The sequence below is a fragment of the Colius striatus genome, chromosome 2 (genome assembly GCF_028858725.1).
Source record: "Colius striatus isolate bColStr4 chromosome 2, bColStr4.1.hap1, whole genome shotgun sequence".
Lineage (NCBI taxonomy): Eukaryota > Metazoa > Chordata > Aves > Coliiformes > Coliidae > Colius > Colius striatus.
The window spans coordinates 71,796,793-71,816,406 of NC_084760.1; the positions used below are offsets into that span (position 1 = coordinate 71,796,793).

Sequence of the window (19,614 nt, forward strand, 5' to 3'; positions counted from 1 at the left end):
TGAGAAGGTAAAAGTTCCTTCCTCATCCGAAAGGAAATAACTAGGGTAATTTTTCACCTCAGATTAAAACAACCTGAAGCCTTTGTTTAAGCCTTGGAAGGGATGGAAACAGTTTTTCCAGACATGAAAGTGTATTCTTGGGCCATGGAAGTATGTTCTATTTAGCTTCTCTTGGATATGTGAATATCAATGATTCACATATCCATAGTGATATATTTACTTATCATAATCTTTCCATTAATTCTAATGGCTGCCATATTTTCACTTAAACATGATTCTTATAGAAAATGCTATCTATTTTTCTCTACTCATCTAAACAAACATACTGTCACTACTATAAAGAGAATGTGTTGTAATAGGTCAGGAGGTCATCATAAATGCCTAATATTTGTAAAGAATATGTAGAGACCTTTTCAATCTGAAACTTCATCATCCCAAATTTTGAAGTCTTTCAATTTACCTTCATGGCATTTTGTTGCAATTGACTCAAAGAATATGAAAGACCCCATGAACGTTTCTGTCTTCTCTAATGGCCGTATTTCTTCCGTTCAGAGCTGTTCCGGCTTTTGATAATATTAGTGAATCCCATGTTCATTCATGTTAAGGAGTGAGCTCTTGTACACTAAATTAAATAAGAATGCTCTTCAGAACAACCACATAGAGTTAAGATGAAACTACATCACAAAGCATTTGAAATACTAGGAGATTCTATAATACTCAAGTATCACAAAGAATTGTTATTCTATAATTTTGAAAGAGTAGAAACTGAAACCTAGATTTGATTTAAGCACCAAGATAAAGAGCACATGATAATAGTCCCAATCAGACCTGTAGATTTATTTCACTTGTTAATTTTAGTGTTTTTCTGTAAGTACGCATATGTAAAATTTAATCTATGATGGATTATATTCTTAGATCATGGGTTGATATTATATTGACAGGAAATCAGGTAAAGCATCTGTGTGATTTCTGTCAAATTACTCCTTATTTTGTTAGATAACTCTGACTTGAACCCTGCATGAATTTCAGTTACAAAAGTGAGCTGTACCATAGGAGCAGACAGATTACAAGGCTCATGTTGACATCACTAAATTGAAGAAAAAAAAGAGTAAAACTTTTAACACAAGACTTAGTACACAATGGTTATCTTCATATGTAATGATTGTATCTTTAAGTAATAATAATTGCTCTGTAGACCTCCATGGCACTAGACAGTGAAGATGAAGAATGTTGATAGAAACATCTGGGGACAAGTTGGCATTTAACATTAGGCATTTGACTTTTTTTTTCAGCACTGAGGCTAGCAGGTTGTGCTAGCCTCACCACTGTATTCTATGTCCGCTAGCACCTTGTTATTTCTTCAAGTTCAACTGCTCTAAGACTTGTATAATATGTTTGAAGCTCATATGTTGATCTTTTTAATAGAGAAAAATAGTTGTGTTGGTGTGTTCGATGTATTGGTGGACCTGACTTTCCAGTGCACACAGTTACGTGACGTTGGTTTACGAATGCTCATATTGTATATGCCTAGTTTAACACCGAACTATCCATGTGTCTACATAACAGCTTAGCTTTCATTCATGGACATGATGTCAATACTAACATAAAATTAAGAGCATTAAACTCTGAGAAAGAGAACCTCCATATTCATACCATGTGTTCAGGTTATGGTGTATTGAAGCTAACAGCAAGGCATCTAGGGAACTGCAAATCTTTCTTTTTAAGAGAAAGTTTGAGCCTGTTTGAAATTGTCATTTTAAAATTACAGAAGAAAGACTATGCAAATTAAAAATGCATTGGTGGAGTCATGTTAAAATATGTTTGCTTTTTTTCTCTAAGTAGCTTGTTAGAATACAATTGTCAGAGACAAAAAAAGACCCAAGGTTAACTTTGTTCCTAATATGTCATCTCAATATTGTAATCTGAGTAATATTTTTGAACAGTGACATAGTCTTTAAATATATGTAACAAAATTTGGGTTCACATAAACCCCAGTTACTGGGTGAGCTATGGCTGATGAGTATTTTGGGCATGATACAGTGAAGGTAGCAAAAACAGAATCACAGAATCATAGAATGGTAGAGGTTGGAAGGGACCTTTAGAGATCATCTAGTCCAACTCCCCTGCAGAAGCAAGTTCACCTAGATGAGGTTGCATAGGAACCTGTCCAGGTGGGTCCTGAAGACCTCTAAGGAAGGAGACTCCACACCCTCCCTGGGCAGCCTGTGCCAGTCCTCTGTCACCCTCACAGTGAAATAGCTTTTTCTTACATTTAAGTGGAACTTGTTGTGTTCTGGTTCATCCCATAACGCTTTGTCCTGTTGCTACCTACAACCTAATGTTTCCTCCAACCTCCAACCTAATGTTTCCTGAGTTTAATTTTCAAATGACTGGCACTTGATTCAGTTTGTGCAGAATGGCTTTTTAAACACTGTATTTTTTTGTCATCAGAAAACTTCTGTCTGCCCAAATAGCTCCATCCTGCTTATGATCTATAGAATCTAATTCTATGCACTTAGGATAAAAGACAGCATTGTTATGTCAGCAGAACATTTGCTTACATTGGAGAAATTAAAAAAAAAAAAAAAACAGATCAAATGTATAAAGGGACTAGGTTGTAGCCTAGTGTTTTAGAGAAGAATGAGAATGAAAAAAATAAGAAAAAAAAAAAAAAAGAGACGGAAAATATTGACGAATACTTGATAACCTAATGTTTCCAGAAGAAACAAGAAGTGAAAACTGGGTAATTTCATAATTTCATAATTATGCCTAACCAATATAATCTGGATCTGCTAAAATTAACTTCTAAAATAAACAACTTGTGAAAGTCTCAGTGCTCAAATTCACCTTCCAACAAAACTATAATTTAAATTAGTTATGGCTGTATTATTTTGTTGCTTTGCTAGCTCTGTTATGAGGGACTTTGTTCATGAAAGACAGAAACAAAGATCCACATATTGAATAATGTAAATATTCAATATATTTGAATAACAGTTTGAACTGAGTTTGAAATGGCAATTGGATATGTGAAGATTTTATTCATTGCTAACTCCATAAGTTCATCAATCCTCTAAAAATGTTACTTTTTCTAAAATATTTGTTTTAACTGCAAGGTTATATTCATAACAGCTATTGAATTTAACAATCTGTGTTAGAGTACATGCTGTGCTTCTGTTACTAAATCTTCATCCTTCAGTGTACAGCATAAAAAAATGTATGCTGTGCATTTGTGTTACTAATTAGTCTGTACAATTGATAATATTGATCATTATTGATGAATATTAAAGCTGCATAGCACTCCCAATATAAGGAGATCAAAATTCTCGTGAACAAGACAAATAGACCTGTCAAAACATGATTTCCTGTTCTTCATATTGGATACCTTTTGTTGGACTTTTGCTAGGGGAAAAAACAGTACCTCAAAGGTAGAGATATTTTGTTGTTGTTGTTGAAGCTGTTAATTTTCATCTAGTTGAAGCAATAAAAGATTTTTCTGTGTAATATGAATTTATAGGAGTTAAGGGACTAGAGATGAGCAAGATGACTTGGGATTCAAAACATTGCAAATGTTTGGCAGAGATTTTTTTTAGAGGAAAGGAAAAATCTCTTGAGACCTTTGTTTTCTAAGGAACAATATTGCAAAATTCATAGTTACACAATATAAATTGGCAAATGAAAGAAGAGATTAATGATTCTGGCAACTGACCGACTTAAGATGACATATGATCTCAAATTTCTTTCTAATACAAGAAAAAAAGGGGAGCAGGCGGAAGCACCCCAAGAAATTTTTTTACTGTCATTTAAGTACCAGATATTTCGAATGAGTGTATGGGGATTTTCTAGTTTTTCTCAATTCTAATTATGTAGGACAAGAGACAGCATTGAGGAGAGGCAATGATAATTAAAAAAAAAGAAGTGATGTAAAGTTATAGTGCAGTGAGGACCCTCAACAAAATATGTCAGTAGAAAATGGGATGCTTCTTAGGAGGCTATGCATAATAAGTTTCCTCACAGCCTTGTGCTATCTTAATAACCAGGATGCTGGTTCTCTTTAATATTATATAATTTAGTGTGACTTCATTGAACTACTTGGTACTCTTAAGACTCTCTCTCACTAATTTTTTCACATGTTGAAAACACAAAGAGGAAAAGGCTTTGTAAATATTTTCCTTATGAAATAAACAAGAATTAACATGATAATTCACTATTAGCATTTCCAGGAACTATATTGTTATCCATATATTGTATTCATCTTCCCTATGTACTCATTAATTCAGGATCAACAGTCTGAACAGGCTTATGTGCCTGCCTACTCACTTTGGCTTTAAACATAACTGATGTCAGATTTAAAGTGGTAAGAGGCTTTTTACCTTCTTTCTTTTGGTAGGCTATACTAGATTTCACTTGTGACATTAATCAAACTAAAATGTACCTCGACAGCTCCTGTCTGGCTTGGAATTGGTTCTGAAATACAACCACTTCACAAAACTGAGACAGTACCATCACTAAGACTACCTGTTATCAATCTCAAATGTACATGCATGATGCCAAACAATTTATAAAGCCAAACCCAAGTAGCCAGGAAGATCCAGGTTCAGATTTCAACTAAAATATGTAATCTTTTAAAAAGCACAGAATCTCTCTTGGACAACATATTTTTTTTCCTGCTTTTAAATAACATTGAACATCTTTACTCTTACAAGTGATTTAGTTTGGGGAAATCAAATGTATATGTGTCTTTGTTACTTGTTTGGCCACGGAAACCTGATCAAATGATGCTGAGAAGAAACTACTGCTGTTCATTGGTTGGTTGGTTGGTTTTGTTTTTTAATAGCAAAATAAATAGTTTTGTAGTTGCCAGCTACTCTCTCTACTGTCCTTTTCCTTGACTTACTACATATATTCACATACATGAATGTGTACAAACAGATATTATACATACTTATAAACCGGCCAATCCATTGCACACAGCAGACTTGAATCTGAATCATTGTCTGCAGCTGCTTGCTAAATGGCTTCAGAATGGAATGGAAAAAAAATGACTATTCCATAGCTGCTTTTAAAATATTTCTAATGGATCAGATCTATTAGCTACAAATGCTGTCAAATTTTGCAAAGTGAATGGCTTATTTTCTTTCTCATATGATTTAATTTGGTTTGGCTGTTAGATCATCCATTCCTTCCTTCACTACAAATAGAAAAATCATTTGCATAGTCTCATAGTTGTACACAAGGGAGTACACAGAAAAGTCCAGTGATTCATTCATTAAATTTCCACATTTGAGTAAGCAATAAATTCAGTCATTCAGTCTGCAGTGATTTTTCTGAATTACACAAACATTTGAACCAAGGAATTAGAAGATGAGAAAATGAGAAAAGGTACTGTCTTTCTTGATCTATTTCCTTCCTCACTTGTCAGGGACGAGCAACTCTTCTATTGTTTTGAGAGTTAATGTTACTTAATTCTCCTTAGTGCCAGCGTGAGGGAAATGAAACCCAGTCTGAAATCTGTTTAAAGGATTCTAGCTTTTGCCATAAGACACAGGGTGGATAAGAGTGGTGTGAACATCACTGCATTATTTATAATTATACTTGAAAAGTCAGACTGTTTGAAGCAAAGCCAGTGATCTCTTTTACATCTTTTAATCCCTGAAAATAACTTGCATGCCCTTCCTTCCCTCTTCCATGACTGCTGTCTCTTCTCTAATGCACATTCTTTTCTTTTAAGACACTCACTAAGAATTTTGGAAAAGTAACAACCTTTTCACTTGAGAATGGACACTAAACAAGCTTTGCGATGTCTGTTTCATAATAAATGTTTAGTTTTGCAGCTAGGTGAAACAAAATCCAGAGAGGTCAGATGAGTTTCCCAAGGTTGTATGATGCAGAAACTAATTTGGGTATAGGAACAAAAGCTTTCTGAATTCTAGTCCCTTGTGTGATTCAAAATGTCAATGTGTCTGCACATATAGTGAGGAACAGTGTCAATGGTATTTGTAGATGTTTTGTTTAAAAATCTGATGAAGGATCAACAGCAAAATTTGAATGGGTTGACCCACTGAAAAGCACCAGAGAAAAGGTATTTGATACCTGACTGATGTCTGGAAGGATGACACCTAGTCTTGGGGTTATGGTAATGTCATCCAAATTTCTCTTTGTATTTAAAATTCACACCCTCTCCTGGAATCAGTTTTGAGATGTGTCTAGTTTGACATATGTAAACATTTTCAAATCAGATATTTAAAGAGCGTGGTAATATAGAGGATTTATTGCTGTGAATGTTTTATTATTTTATGCACTTAAATTCACTTGATTTACTTTGTCTTTCATGTGTGAATTCTATATCTTGTATTACAAAAATGGCACCATCAAATGTATAGCAAGCAGGCTTCCATATGTCTTCTAATGTGCTAAATAAGAGTAGACTTCTTTGGTTGGAAAAATTATAGTAACCGTCTTAAATGTTTGACCTACATAAATAGAAAAAAATATTTGATTCACAGAGATTTATCTCCTAGAGTCTTACTGTGTTGCAGCTGATGTCTTGTGCATTGTTACTAGGCGTTTTAAAGGTATGATATATGAACAATGACAACCTGCTACACTGCTACTGTTTCATGTTTCACAAACAGCTTATTTCCCTTACCTTCCAGAATAACTGCCACAGAGGCAAGCAACCTGGCTGATCTTTTCACTCTATAAACCTAGAAATTAAGCTGTAGGGGTTAGACACTTCTGCATGCATGTGTAAGGTTGTATTAGTTACATAATAGGTACTCAAGGAGAGTTTCAGTCACCAGAGAAAAAAAATATTGTTTATCTCCTGATCACAGGGGGCAGTTGAAGTAATTGAAGAGTAATGGAAAACTCCAACAACTGTTAGTACTGTTTATCAATTTTTTGGGTGACATTTCCCTGTACTGTATGAATTTCATTTTGTCTTGACTTCCTGTTTACTGGAATGTTTTCCTGTGAGAGAATTCTAGCTTGTTACCTCAAATTCAAAAGTATTGCTTAGAATTGCCATTCACTGTCAAATTCTTTTCACGACACTGTCATTTGCAGAATGGTTTGAAGACACATTCCTCAGAACAAGGCTTCTTGTTTTAACTTCTGATCTTTCTGTGTTCTGTAAGTCATTAACGGCCTTCATTTAAAGAGCTTCCTTAAAAATAAACCACTGGCTCCGCTAATACCTCCAGACTTCTCTCTGGTCCTGTATTTCTCATGTTGCTTCAAAAATGTTGTCAGTTCATTCTGAAAAACCAAATGAGGCTTTCATATGACTTCCCTATCAATCAGCCCTAGAGCTGTAAGTCTGAGGGCAAGGGCTGGGATGAAAACTGAAAGATCTCTCTGGTATGTTTGCAGTCTTGTAAAAAAAATTGAAAGTATGTGAAAGTAGGAAAAGTTTAAAATACAGCACAGCTGACTTATGAATGTCAGGGATATACTTTTTAAGTGATTCTGCAGATACATAAGATCGTTTATAAATATTTTCCCCAGTATAAAACTGGGGAAAAGGCAAATAGAGAAGTAAAATGGGATACTTTAGTTTAATCAGTAGTATAACTCATCTATAAGTCATTTGAAAAAAACGCAACAGAACCTAGCCACAAAAGAAGACTTTCTATTTATTAATCAAGTTCTGACTTACTGAACAGAGTGCCATGGTAGACTGAGAAAGCTGAATAAATGATGCATTAGAGTAAAATGGCATTTGAGCATCAATACAATGGGTTAAAAAGTAAGGATATTTGTCTTTTGGGGTTTTTTTCTGTGCTGCATCTTTGTTGCTCAACAAATTCATAGTGTTTCAGCAGATGGAAAAATTAATTAAAAAATATGAGAAGGTGTGTAAAGCTTGAAGTAAACTGATGTTACATTTTTAACCTGTAGGCTTTTTCATTTGTGAATAGGATGATTTATGTAAACATTTCTTTTTCATATTGAGGAAAATGACTTGAGTATTGAGTATTGCAAGCTAAGACAAGCAGTTTCACAGAGACATTTTGAGACTGACCTTTATGAATAATTGAATATATAATTATTGTCACCATCAAATACTTTAAATTGTAACAACTATCAAAGCAATCCACTCATGGACTATTATAACTAGAGATAAAAATATAAATTCTGTAACTAAAATAACATTTCCATCAATTTAACTAAAATTGATTTTTTTTCTCATAACTAAAGTGATGAAAACTCTGAGGTGTGTTTCATAGAAAATCATCATTTGAGTTGATGGGTAGTAACAGATCAATGAACAAGTCATCTACAATTATATTTCACGAGATAATTTTCCACAGAATTTTTTCATAAATAACCAATTATCCAGAGGCTTCTGTGTTAAGCTTCACATGAGAAAAACATTCTTAAAATCTCCATTATTTACAAAAAAGACAAAAAAAAAAAGGAGTAACAGTTAATCAAGCACTTAGTTTTCAAAAGAAGTATTCTGTAGCTTCCTGTAACATTCTTACATATTTTAAAATTTGAAATAAAGTAGAAGCAGTTCCAACCCAGAAATGTGTTGAATTCAATTGCAGTCACAGTCCTTACTCAGTGTTGGACGTATGACCTTTGCATTTCAACAGCAGTTCTTGAGGTGTATCTTTTGTGTTTAATACACTACTTTAGTTTTGCTGTGCTCAGAAGCGACTTTCATATCATTCTGGTAGAGTCATGATGGACATCTGTTTTCTAGCATAGTTGCTCCTGACCCAATTTTCCGTTGCGTCATTTCTTGTTTAGTACACAGCAGGTTTGACTTTTGAGATCTCTGTGTAGGCTTCACTAAGCTATCTGTCCTATTGTGTTTTAGTACAGTTCTTCAAGCAACAGAATTTGAAGAGCTTTGTTTATAGTCCTTTATAGGCTTTAGCTCTATGTTTTGAAAACAGCTTTAAACACACCAGAAAATCACTGTATAGGTGGGTGTGGATGCCTGGATTTGCAGGGCTCTGCATTCATTTTCACTTTTGAAATGGAAAAGACTTTGGTCAAAAACAGAACCTATGATAAATGCCAGATCCCAACTTTGCTGAAGAATAATCTTATATTTTGTATCTATCTGTATATGAAGAGCTCAGAACTCTTATGTTTTGATATTCTTTTATTTTAGATCTACTGCTAATAATAATTAAATACTATGTCAATGTTAAGTAAGAAAAAAGAAATGCATCGGTGGGTACTGAAATGTTTGTTTCTTCGACAGCTTTTTGGAAACTACAGTGTATTTCTGTATGAAACAAAAAATGGGAGAGAAAGAGGTATCCCCACATTCTTTCTTCAGTATTTGGCATGAATTCAGTTCTGACTTCAAAGACTTCTGGAAGAAGGAAAATAAACTTATTCTTCAAGAAAGGTACATTTGTTTTTTTGTTCAAAGGCATTTCTCAGAGAATGGTATTGGGGCAATTGCACAGAAAACAGTCAGTCTCATGTCATTAGCATACAACCTGTTGAAACACCTTTTGGAGTTTTCTTTTTTTTTTTTTTTTTTAACAGATTCCTCTCCTCCTAATTTTTGAATGGGACATTAATATCAATTTGTGATAAAGTTTTTCGAGTCCATTACCTGAACAGAGGTAATATAACTGCTATGCTACTATGAATTTCAGGCCTGAACTATTAGCATATTTAGCAAAAAGAAATCAAGGCATCACAGCACAACACATTGTAAATATTTATTCAATAAATTCAGGAAAAAAAAAAAGGATACAGGAAGACAGAAGGAAAAAGTCAAGAGAGTCCATGTTAAAAAAAGTCTCACATTGAACCATGTTGCAAATTGCAGCCCATGGACATGAGCATGTGTAATATATATGGGATAAAGTAATGAGATAATGAGAGTGATTTTGAAAAATTAGGCATAGTGTCTGGTTCATGCCATTAGAAAAGCTTATGAAGTTTGCTTTCATCTGCATGCAGATATTGTGATCACCCTTTGTTTATATAAATTATACCAAGAATTAGTTTAAAAAGTAATGAGTGCTCAAATAAGGACAAATTAAACAAATACAAACTTAAACAGTATTATACAATCTTACATCTGTTAGCAACTTGAGTGACCTCTGTATACGGAAAATGAAGCTACTTCTGAGCCTTAATGTTAAATGGATTGAAGCTTTATGATTGATATCAGTTCATTTTCAGGTAAATGGACACAAACAGGCTTCTTTTTTAAGGGTACACACCCTATGTGATATTCACAGAGATCTGATTACCAATTTAGAAAGTTACTGAAAACTTTCCTTTGGCACCTATATGGTCAGTGTCATGTCTAACATATATTTTTAGTTTAAGTGGGTACACTTTGAAAAGAGCAGTCTCACAGTTAAGAAAACTGGATTCTACTTCTATTGCAAGAGCATGGTGCAAATGTTAGCACAGTACAGTAGCTCTCCAGGGATCTGTTTCATTTTACTGACTGTGACTTAATTTTATGTAATTAAGTAGATCTCTTTGGAATTGAGTTGACAGTTAAATACTATCTTAGGATTTCTACTCAGAGATTTAGCTGCCAACTTAATACAGGTTAATTTAATGTTGTATATTTTATAGAAAATGATGTAAGAAAAATACCCTTTAATTTTCAAAATGCTAGGCTATTTTTCTAAAAACAAATGAAAATCCTCCAGATGATTCTTGCTGCAAAATATTCTTCTTTAAAAGACATTAACTAAATAAGCACAAAACCTCTTATTATTAAAAATCCAAAACTTAAGAGAAGATGGCAATAAAATAATGAAATTCCATTTCAGTTCAATGTAAGTATATACTAAGAGGATGTGTTGAAGAAGCAGAGAAAAAAAGCAGCTGCCAGCTGGTCCCTTCCAGGTCAAGGATGTTTTTAGCCTAAAAGGAACGGAATATATATATAACCTACAAAATAACTCTATGTACAGTATGTGATAAATGGGGCAGGTTCTAGTTGGAGGCCCGTATCTAGTGGAGTCCCTCAGGGGTCAGTACTGGAACTGGTACTGTTCAATCTATTCATCAATGACCTTGCTCAGGGAACAGAGGGCACTGTCAGCAAGTTTGCTGATAATACTAAGTTGGAGGGAGTGGCTGACACACCAGAAGGCTGTGCTGCCATTCAATGAGACCTGCACAGGTTGGAGGTTTGGGCAAGAAGAAATCTAATAAAATTCAACAAGGGCAAGTGTAGAGTCTTACATCTGGGAAAGAATAACCCCATGCACCAGTACAGGCTGGGGAATGAACTTTTAGAGAGTAATATAGGGCAAAGGGACCTGGGGGGCCTGTTGGACAGCAGGATGAGCATGAGCCAGCAATGTTCCCTCGTGGCCAAGAAGGTCAATGGCATCTTGGGGTGTACATAGCAGGTCAAGTGAGGTTCTCCTCCTCCTCTACTCTGCTCTCATGAAACTGCATATGGAATATTGTGTCCAGTTCTGGGCCCCTCAGTTCAAGAAGGACAGGGACCTGCTGGAGACAGTTCAGCACAGAGCCACAAAGATGATTAAGGGATTGGAGCATCTCCCTTATCATGAAATGTTGAGGGAACCGGGGCTCTTTAGCTTGGAGGAGACTGAGGGATGAACTCATTAATGTTTACAAATACATAAAGGGTGGGTGTCAGGAGGATGGACCCAGCCTGTTCTCAGTGATGTCCAATGATAGGACAAGAGGTAACAGGTAAAAACTGGAACATAAGAGGTTTTAAAGAAACATAAGGAAAAATTTCTTCACTGTGAGGGTGATGGACCACTGCAACAGGTTGCCCGGTTGGGTTATGGGGTCTCCTTCTCTGGAGACATTCAAAACCCACCTTAACATGTTCCTCTGTGACCTACTCTAGGTGGCCCTGCTGTGTCAGGACCTTGTCTTTCAAGGTCCCTTCAAACCCTTAGGATACTGTGATTCTGTGAAGGGAAAGAACATTGAGAAAGGGCCTGCAGTGTTAAAGGAAACAGAGATCTGCATGAAGAACGGCAATGAGACCTAAACCCAGACTTGGACCAGATGAGCTGGAAACAGAACTGTGTAACTGCAGTCTAGAAAGTCTGAGATTAAGGCTGAAAATGATCCATCCTGAAAATTACAGTTAGATTTTGGTTTGAATTTTAGTTTTTACTTTCCTCATCAAGTTTAAACTTTTCTCTCTAAATATTTTATTTTTTCAGCTGAGTCAGGGTTTAGACTTTGGAAAAAATTGATGGTTTATGCTCACCTTTCAGACAGGTTTGGCATAGTGCTCTTTCAGGTCTCGCAAAGCTTGCTACATTACGTTTTAGGAATAAAAATATTTTGACCTAATTGGCAGTAAAAGTAACGATTTTCCAAGTAGGGCAAATTATTTTCCTGAAAACGAAGGATCTTTGGTAAAACAATGGTCTCATGAAAGCCTTTACGTGGCAAATATTTTGCCTTTGATCTTAGTCCAGTTTGATATCTGAGTTGACCTTTAGGCTTTTTTTCTTGATTTTTCATTTCCACTTTTCTTAGTGAAAGGCTGTGAGGTAAAGGTGTCTTGATATTGAGAAGTCATAGTATGGAAGTCAAAGGAAAATAATCTTGATGGAAAAAATAAATGTTGTCCAAGAATGTACCACATGATGGCTTTCAAAGACTCAGCCTAGATCGACAGATCTGTAGGTGCCAGAAATCTGAAATCTGCCCATTGACACCACAATAAAAGTTATTATTTCAAGAAACTAGATTTTCCTCTTTAGTTGATGTTCTTGAAAGTTTTTCTGCTGGTAATGTTGAAGGGCAGTAGACTAGAACATTAATAGTCGAATTAACTTCCTATAGTTTCTCATTGTTGGAAAATCAAATGCAGAATTTTTAAAGAATTACAGTACACTGCCTTTGGTGAACTGTTTACCAGGCTTCTGTCTCATGATACATACTTTGTTATAATTATTAATACAATGCATAACTTTTTTTTTTTAGCATGATTATCTTTCATTCTCATCTTTTGTTTGGTCTGGGGGCTTTTTTGCCTCTTATCCTTCCAATTTAGTTTTTAGTTTAATAAACTTATATGCTGTGGGCAATGTTTCTAGAATATTTTATATCCCACTTTCCATATGAACTGTTAATAGAGGCTGTTCTTTATTTAGATTCTGCAAATATGAGTCATACTGTTTTACAATAATTTACCCAAAGACTTTTCATAGATATATTTCCTAAGGTGGTACATTTTGTTACCAATAGATTAAAAGTGTATGTTTTAATGAAAGCAGTCAGCTAGTTCTTGTTTTAAACACTTTTCACTTGGCGTTTCAAGTTCTATACTGGTTTGCCAGGCACTTAAACACAAAAGATAAACAATGAAGTGTCAGGCTTTGTATTTCCTTAACAAAATGAGGGAAACAAATGCTGCAAGGTTAAAATCAAATTAATTTTTCTGAAGTTTTCTACTGCTTTCACTCAGTTCTCTCACTTGAAAAAATGTAGAACTGGAAAATAACAGCTGTAGAGAAAAATATGCATGAACTGTTAAATCCAGTAGCAATAAAAGAAAACCATCACCTGAAAATTACAGTGAAAGCATAAGTTTTCCAGATTTTTTTCTGGACAGTACTGTGTTTTTTATGGTCACACTGGTGTGTTCCAACAGAAATTGTTATCTAGGTTTTCTATAAAATTCTCAAAAATATTTTGTTGAGGTTGAAATTTCTGATGCCTATTTCTGTCCTAAATATGCATCGTTGTCGCGGTTTAGGCCCAGCCAGTAATGAAGCACTGTGCTGCCTTGTGCTTAACCACTCCACACACCCTCACCTTCCTTAGGATGGTGAAGACTTCAGTGAAATGTGAGGAAAAAAGATAGCCAAGGGCCTTGTGGATTGAGACAAGGACAGGGAAGGCTCACAGCAAGTTATGGTTCTGGCTAAACAGAGTCAATACTTGACTTAAAGAGGAAAGTAAGCACTGTTTATTCTACTACCTACTAGAAACAGGACAGAGAGAAATCAAAAATAGAGCAGGATGATGAGAAAAATACAACCAGAACTTAAAGATCTCTTTCCCTCACCTTCTTCCCAGGCTCAGCTTGCTGCTTCCAATACCTCTACCTCCTCCTACCTCAGCAGCGCAAGGGTTCAGGGAATGAGGGTTGTGTTCAGTCCTTCACAGATGCAGGGGGAGTCTCTGCAGCAGCACACCTCCTCGTCTCTTTTCTTACTGACCTTGGGGTCCACATGGTTGCTTCTCTCTCATCCAACTCCTTCCACCACCTCTTAAAAAGAAGGAAGAACCCTCTTCTTTCAGCTTCTTTTCAAAAAGCAATTGTGGAGGTGCCCAGTTGGCTCAGCCCCAGAGGTCTAACTCAGAGCCAGGTAAAGTTTCAAGCAGCTTCTTACAGAAGCCACCATTACAGCCCCTCCTCCATTATCAGAAACGGATTGTCATGGGTTTGTGTGGAGCCTTTTAAGTGAAACTTGACTTAAAGTGAAATTTAAAAACTTTCTGATTAAGCAGCTTCAAACCAAGACAAAACCCCTCAAACAACCAATCCAGAAATAAAACGAAGCCAAACTACCCAAAACCAAATGGAAAACCATCAATAAACTTAACAGGGCATATTTTGAGTTTTATGTTTTTATCATTGGCCATTTTTATCATTGGCCTTTCATTATATATTTTATGTGTCACTGCAGGTCTATGCTTTCCATTTGTACTTTGAAAACCCTTGAAAAATATATATAAGTATAGCTTGTACTTTGCATGTGATCAGCACAAAAGCCAAGATAGGTGACATTTTCTTTAATAATTTTTTGATGTTGTGTGGAAAAAAAAATAGGATTTTGAATCTTGCAATCTTCCTGTTTGGAATCTTCATTATCTATCTGTGTACTTCAGTTGCTGCATACTCTGAAATGCATGTTGCTCTCTGAATACATGGTCAGATGACATCTATGCAAAAGTCTCATCTTCTTAGGAAAACTCTTTGAAGAACACACCACCAATCTTCAAATTATCTTTTTTCCTCCCATAGTGAGAGTAAAGGTCTCATACAAACTAACTTTCTCATTAATTTGTCTGTATTTCACTCCCACTCAGATTTCTTTTCTGAGGTAGAACATCCATAAAAGGCCTAAAGAACTGTAGCCCAGACTCTTCCACTTTTATAGGAACCAGGAAAGGATAGCCTCTCCTAGCAATGAAAAGATGAAAGAGGTCATGCGACAGTTCCTACAGTCTTGAAAAGTTATGATCGCTTAAAAAAAAAAAATTAAGCAACATCTGGGTATTGCAATCAAATACAAAATTTTTGAATCTTTGGTAGCTAAAAATACAGCTATTTATCACTAAATATTATATTGGTGTGGATAGCAGTGATCTAGCTTTAGGACTACAACTTCATCTTTTCTTTATGGCTATGAGATATACCCTGCTTCATTACAGTAACAAAAAGCAGTCCTTCAAGGACTCATATGTTTTAAAGAAAAGTTCTGTTCCTCCCAGAAGTTAATATTGGTAATGACCTTAGATGCCAGTTCAGATCTTACTAGAAAGAGGTTAGTAATAAAGAAGAAACGTTTGCAGGGCTACAATTCCACCTTCCCATTTTCTGGATACAGGTGAGATACTGATACACATTTGTCCAGCTCTGAATATGTTTCTCTTTTTAGATTGTTTGATGTTCCAGAGAGCCTGTGCAATCTTGTGAAGATTTACCTAAAAAGGGGAAAGAAAGTTGTATTTCTAAAGAGAGCAGGGGGTGGGGAGAGAGAAATTGACAGATATAGGTGCCCTTTAAGTGTGTACATAAGGTATCTATTGCACATAAGCTCAGTCTGGCCCTTGCCTTTATGAAGAGACATGTCCCTGAAGAGAGACTGACTGTGTAAGGGATGCCAGCAGAGATTTCATAAGCAGGATCAACATGATGGTAAAATTCTGTAAGTCCTTGATATCTTGCATCACACTAAGCTTGAGAATTTCTTTTGGCTGACTTTATTCAACCCTTTAACTCCCACGATAAATCTTTGACACATTAAAAATAATCTATAAACTCAAAAAAATGCACTCATCTCTCAAATGTAAAAGTTGCCCATTCCCGTAAGAATAGCAGTTAAGCTGGCACCTGGTGTGTCACACTGTGTATATCTAGATGAAAGGGGGATTCCTGGCCAGCATGTCTCCACAGCTCATTGATCTCCCTTTGCAGAATGACTGGTATGTCTCCCTACAGACTCCTCGGCAAGATGATTTAAAACTTGCTGTTGAGCAATTTAAAGTCTGGCATTGGATATCTGTATGTTGCACAGTGAGGAGTATATTGGTAAGCTGCCACTTCTGCTTGCAGAGGAGGGCATTAAATCCCATAGCACAAGCAATGTCCTCTCAGAGTAATTTAAGGGATATTTTGTTAACGCTTATAATAGGAACCAGTGAGTCAGACTTGAGAGTGACAAATCAGGGGACCTGGGAATATGCACTTGCAAAGAAATGTGGAGATGGGAGGAAAGAGAAGAAAAATGTATATGCAGTGGCAACATGAGAGGGAAATGATGAAAATTCAGAATATGTTAGATGTGACCCCACTAAGCTTGAGATGCTATTGTAATGCCAACTAAAAGCTGCAAGTGCTATGCTAGTAAGTAGTTATGGGTTTATACATTTTCAGACTTGGGAATGTTAATCTTAATGTCTTTGTTGACATTACTGTCTCTAATCTGAGTTTCACGCTGGTAGGCTTGGGGTTTTTTTAATAGTTATAATGACATTTCAAAACAAAATGCAGTTTACATGACTTTGAGTTAAAGAATTAAAACTATCTTCAGGTTTTGAGAGTATTTCAAAATTTTAACTTAAACAAAACAGCTTTCTGATCAGAAAATAGTTGCAGGCATTAGAAAATCTAATTAAAAGAAGCCAAATGCACCAAAGATTCAGAAGCTACGAATGGTCCTTTGAGGCAGTGCCTCACAGAGACAACTCCAGCTGAGAGAGGTTTCTCAACACTTCAGTTTTGGTCTGATTTTTTTTTTCTTTTTTTCCTTCCTTGTGCAGTTTTGGCAACTGGTTCTTTTTTCAGTGAAAACACCATCATTTTTTTTTTTGGTTAGGGGAGGAGAGCAGTAACTGTCATCTTTAGCATTGCTTTAATACTTTTAAATAATTTTAAGTTTTTAAGTAATACTATGTTTTGTAAGGCAGGAAAATGTTTGCATTTTCAGCTATAAGCAAGTGCATGGCTGGCTGCACATTTGTAGAGGACTACATGCAATAGTCTAACATCAGAGGGGGTTTACATTTTTTGGAAGAACCTCACTGTTTTTGCAGTCACTTTGAGTCGCTACATAATTATGAGTGGACAACTTTTTATATTTTCACCTGCTGCAGCAAATTTGGGGGCCTCTTGTTTTCCTGTCTACGTCATTGGACATCTGTGGCTCTCTGCTGACTTCCACTTTTTTTCTTTCCCATTATCTCTTCTATTCACTCAATTTTCATCTTTCTCTGAACTGCCAGTCTCGTAGCTACCAATTATCCAACATTGTAGCCCCAATATACCCAATTTGGCAACTCATTCGTCCAGGATATGTCTCCATATCCTCTTTAGGATATGTCTTCTCCACAGTCTGTTCACTAAGACTTTTCTCATTCTTCTTTACACATTGCATTTTTTTTCTTCTTTTACATCTGTTGCCTAAAAATGTTTTACAGAAAACATTTCCATTGACTCATGAATTTCCTTTCTTTTGCTTGCTCATTATGTTACCAGTTTTACCTCACCTTCAGTCTTGTTGTCTTCCCTTGTTGTTTCCTGTTGAATTTCCTAAAGGAAGAGCCCAGAATGCAGCCAGCTTCTTTGAGAGCAACCTGGCTTCAGTTTCAAGAAAAACAATGGAAGATGATGACTACATATGAAAATCAAGGTTGCTCTAAGAAAAGATAAAGTCTGTAGGAAAGTGATTTCCATCTTGCCTGAAGGTTGCCAGGCATAGCTTGAAATATTTGCCACTTTGACATGAAAAAAAAGTATTAATTTAGTGGCAGAAGTCAAGGAAATACATTTGAATACGTATATGCACATTTGCTTTTTATTAGAATCAGACATTATTAACAGTTTTATTTTTTTACATTGTTACATTTTCAAGGTGAAATTAATGCTAAAATTGTGATCTTTAAAAAGCATTTCAAGATAAAATCCTTTCTTGTATTTTTACACATCTGTATATCCCTACCCAGGTAAGAGCGCAATCATTCAGATAAGAGCAGAATCACTCAATCACCAGAAGTATGATTGTCAGATAGAACAATTGTGTTGTGGATTACAGTAAGACTCTGCAAATGGGAACGTTTACTTCCATTATTTTGGCCTCAATTTCAGTTGGACTTGAAGCTTTATTTTAGGGCTGTTTGACATGATGTACACTGAAGAAAATCTGTGATTTATTCCTCAAAGTCTACTCTGCATTGTTGACAGAGGAGGGATTTTATTCAGAGTCCTGCTACAGGTTAGTCTCTCTGTTAAGTGACCAGATTAAAACATTTTAATTTATTTGTCCTTGGTCCTCTGAGCAAAAGTATGATTAATCACTGTGTCTTTCAGCCAGCCATTGTCTGTCTTGTAGTCCTTGAAGTAACCGTGCAAGGAGCTGGCAGGGATGTCAAGATAATCTAATACATAATCTCTTTGTTGGTGGGCAGAGGTTAGATTTCATCAGTCAGTTTGATGGGACTAGGTACATACAATGTGCTGCTTATCTGTATAAAGTCTTTGCAGTCAGTTACTGAATCATATCTATTTCATCGCTTCAACCTTATTGGCGTGAAAGTAAAAGCTCTATATTTTTTACTCTACTTTTATGTTGGGAATTTCCTCTCTTTTTTTTTCTCACTAAAGAGAAACTCCTTAGTAAAAAATCATTTCAATATTTTAGTAACTGGGTCAAAGAACAAAATACAGGCTCTGGAAGAGTTTTCAAAGAAAGAGGTTTTCTGCTCTTGAAGTCTTAAAGACATCCAGCACTTAATATTTTTGCAACATATTTTTTAATTCATTTTTACTTGTAAAGGTACTATTATTATTATAAATAGGTTATGCTGAAGCCAGGCAAACCTACATAAAATATTTTGGCAACACCTCTTTTATTTATCTGATAACAAGTACTTAGTGGCATAAAGAATCTTGACCTCAGCTTTGTTTGATGTTAAAAAATACAGAGTATCTGCAGAAAAAAACCATCTTTTCGGTTTTATGAACTGTATTTTTAAACTGAGTTTATTGTGGAAGTTTTTGTGAGCAGCTGTACTATCTAAGGCATATAACATTCCAGCCTTCTCACTGTGCTTACATTTGTCATGTTGTAGTGCTCGCTAGTGAAGTGTAAGGCTACCAAGCCTAGATGGAGCCAGTAGGAAATGAATCTGTCTGCCACAAATGCTTCAGACAAAATTATTGTTTTGTGGCAGGAAAGTGGCTCCTGCCCTCAATGGATTGAATGATGACAGAAAGTCTCTAAGCCTTGATAAGGTTGTGGCCAGGCTGCCTTTTGGTCTAGAAGGTAGATAAAATTTTTTGGGATTTGTAAGGATGTCTGGTTTCTTTTTCCTGTGTACATGCCAAAGTATAACTTGGTTATGCATCTTACAGACTGTCTTTAAACTTAATCATAG

At 35.6% G+C, this 19,614-nt stretch overlaps 1 protein-coding gene across 1 annotated transcript in view; it reads left to right on the forward strand.

Annotated features, from left to right (window-relative positions):
- Window positions 1-19,614, forward strand: part of FMN2 (formin 2) — a 162,061-nt gene that overhangs the window by 133,904 nt on the left and 8,543 nt on the right. Inside the window, exon 17 of the mRNA XM_061989984.1 lies at window positions 9,221-9,370. Within this exon, the coding sequence (XP_061845968.1) occupies window positions 9,221-9,370 (150 nt within the window). The remainder of the gene's footprint in view (window positions 1-9,220; window positions 9,371-19,614) is intronic.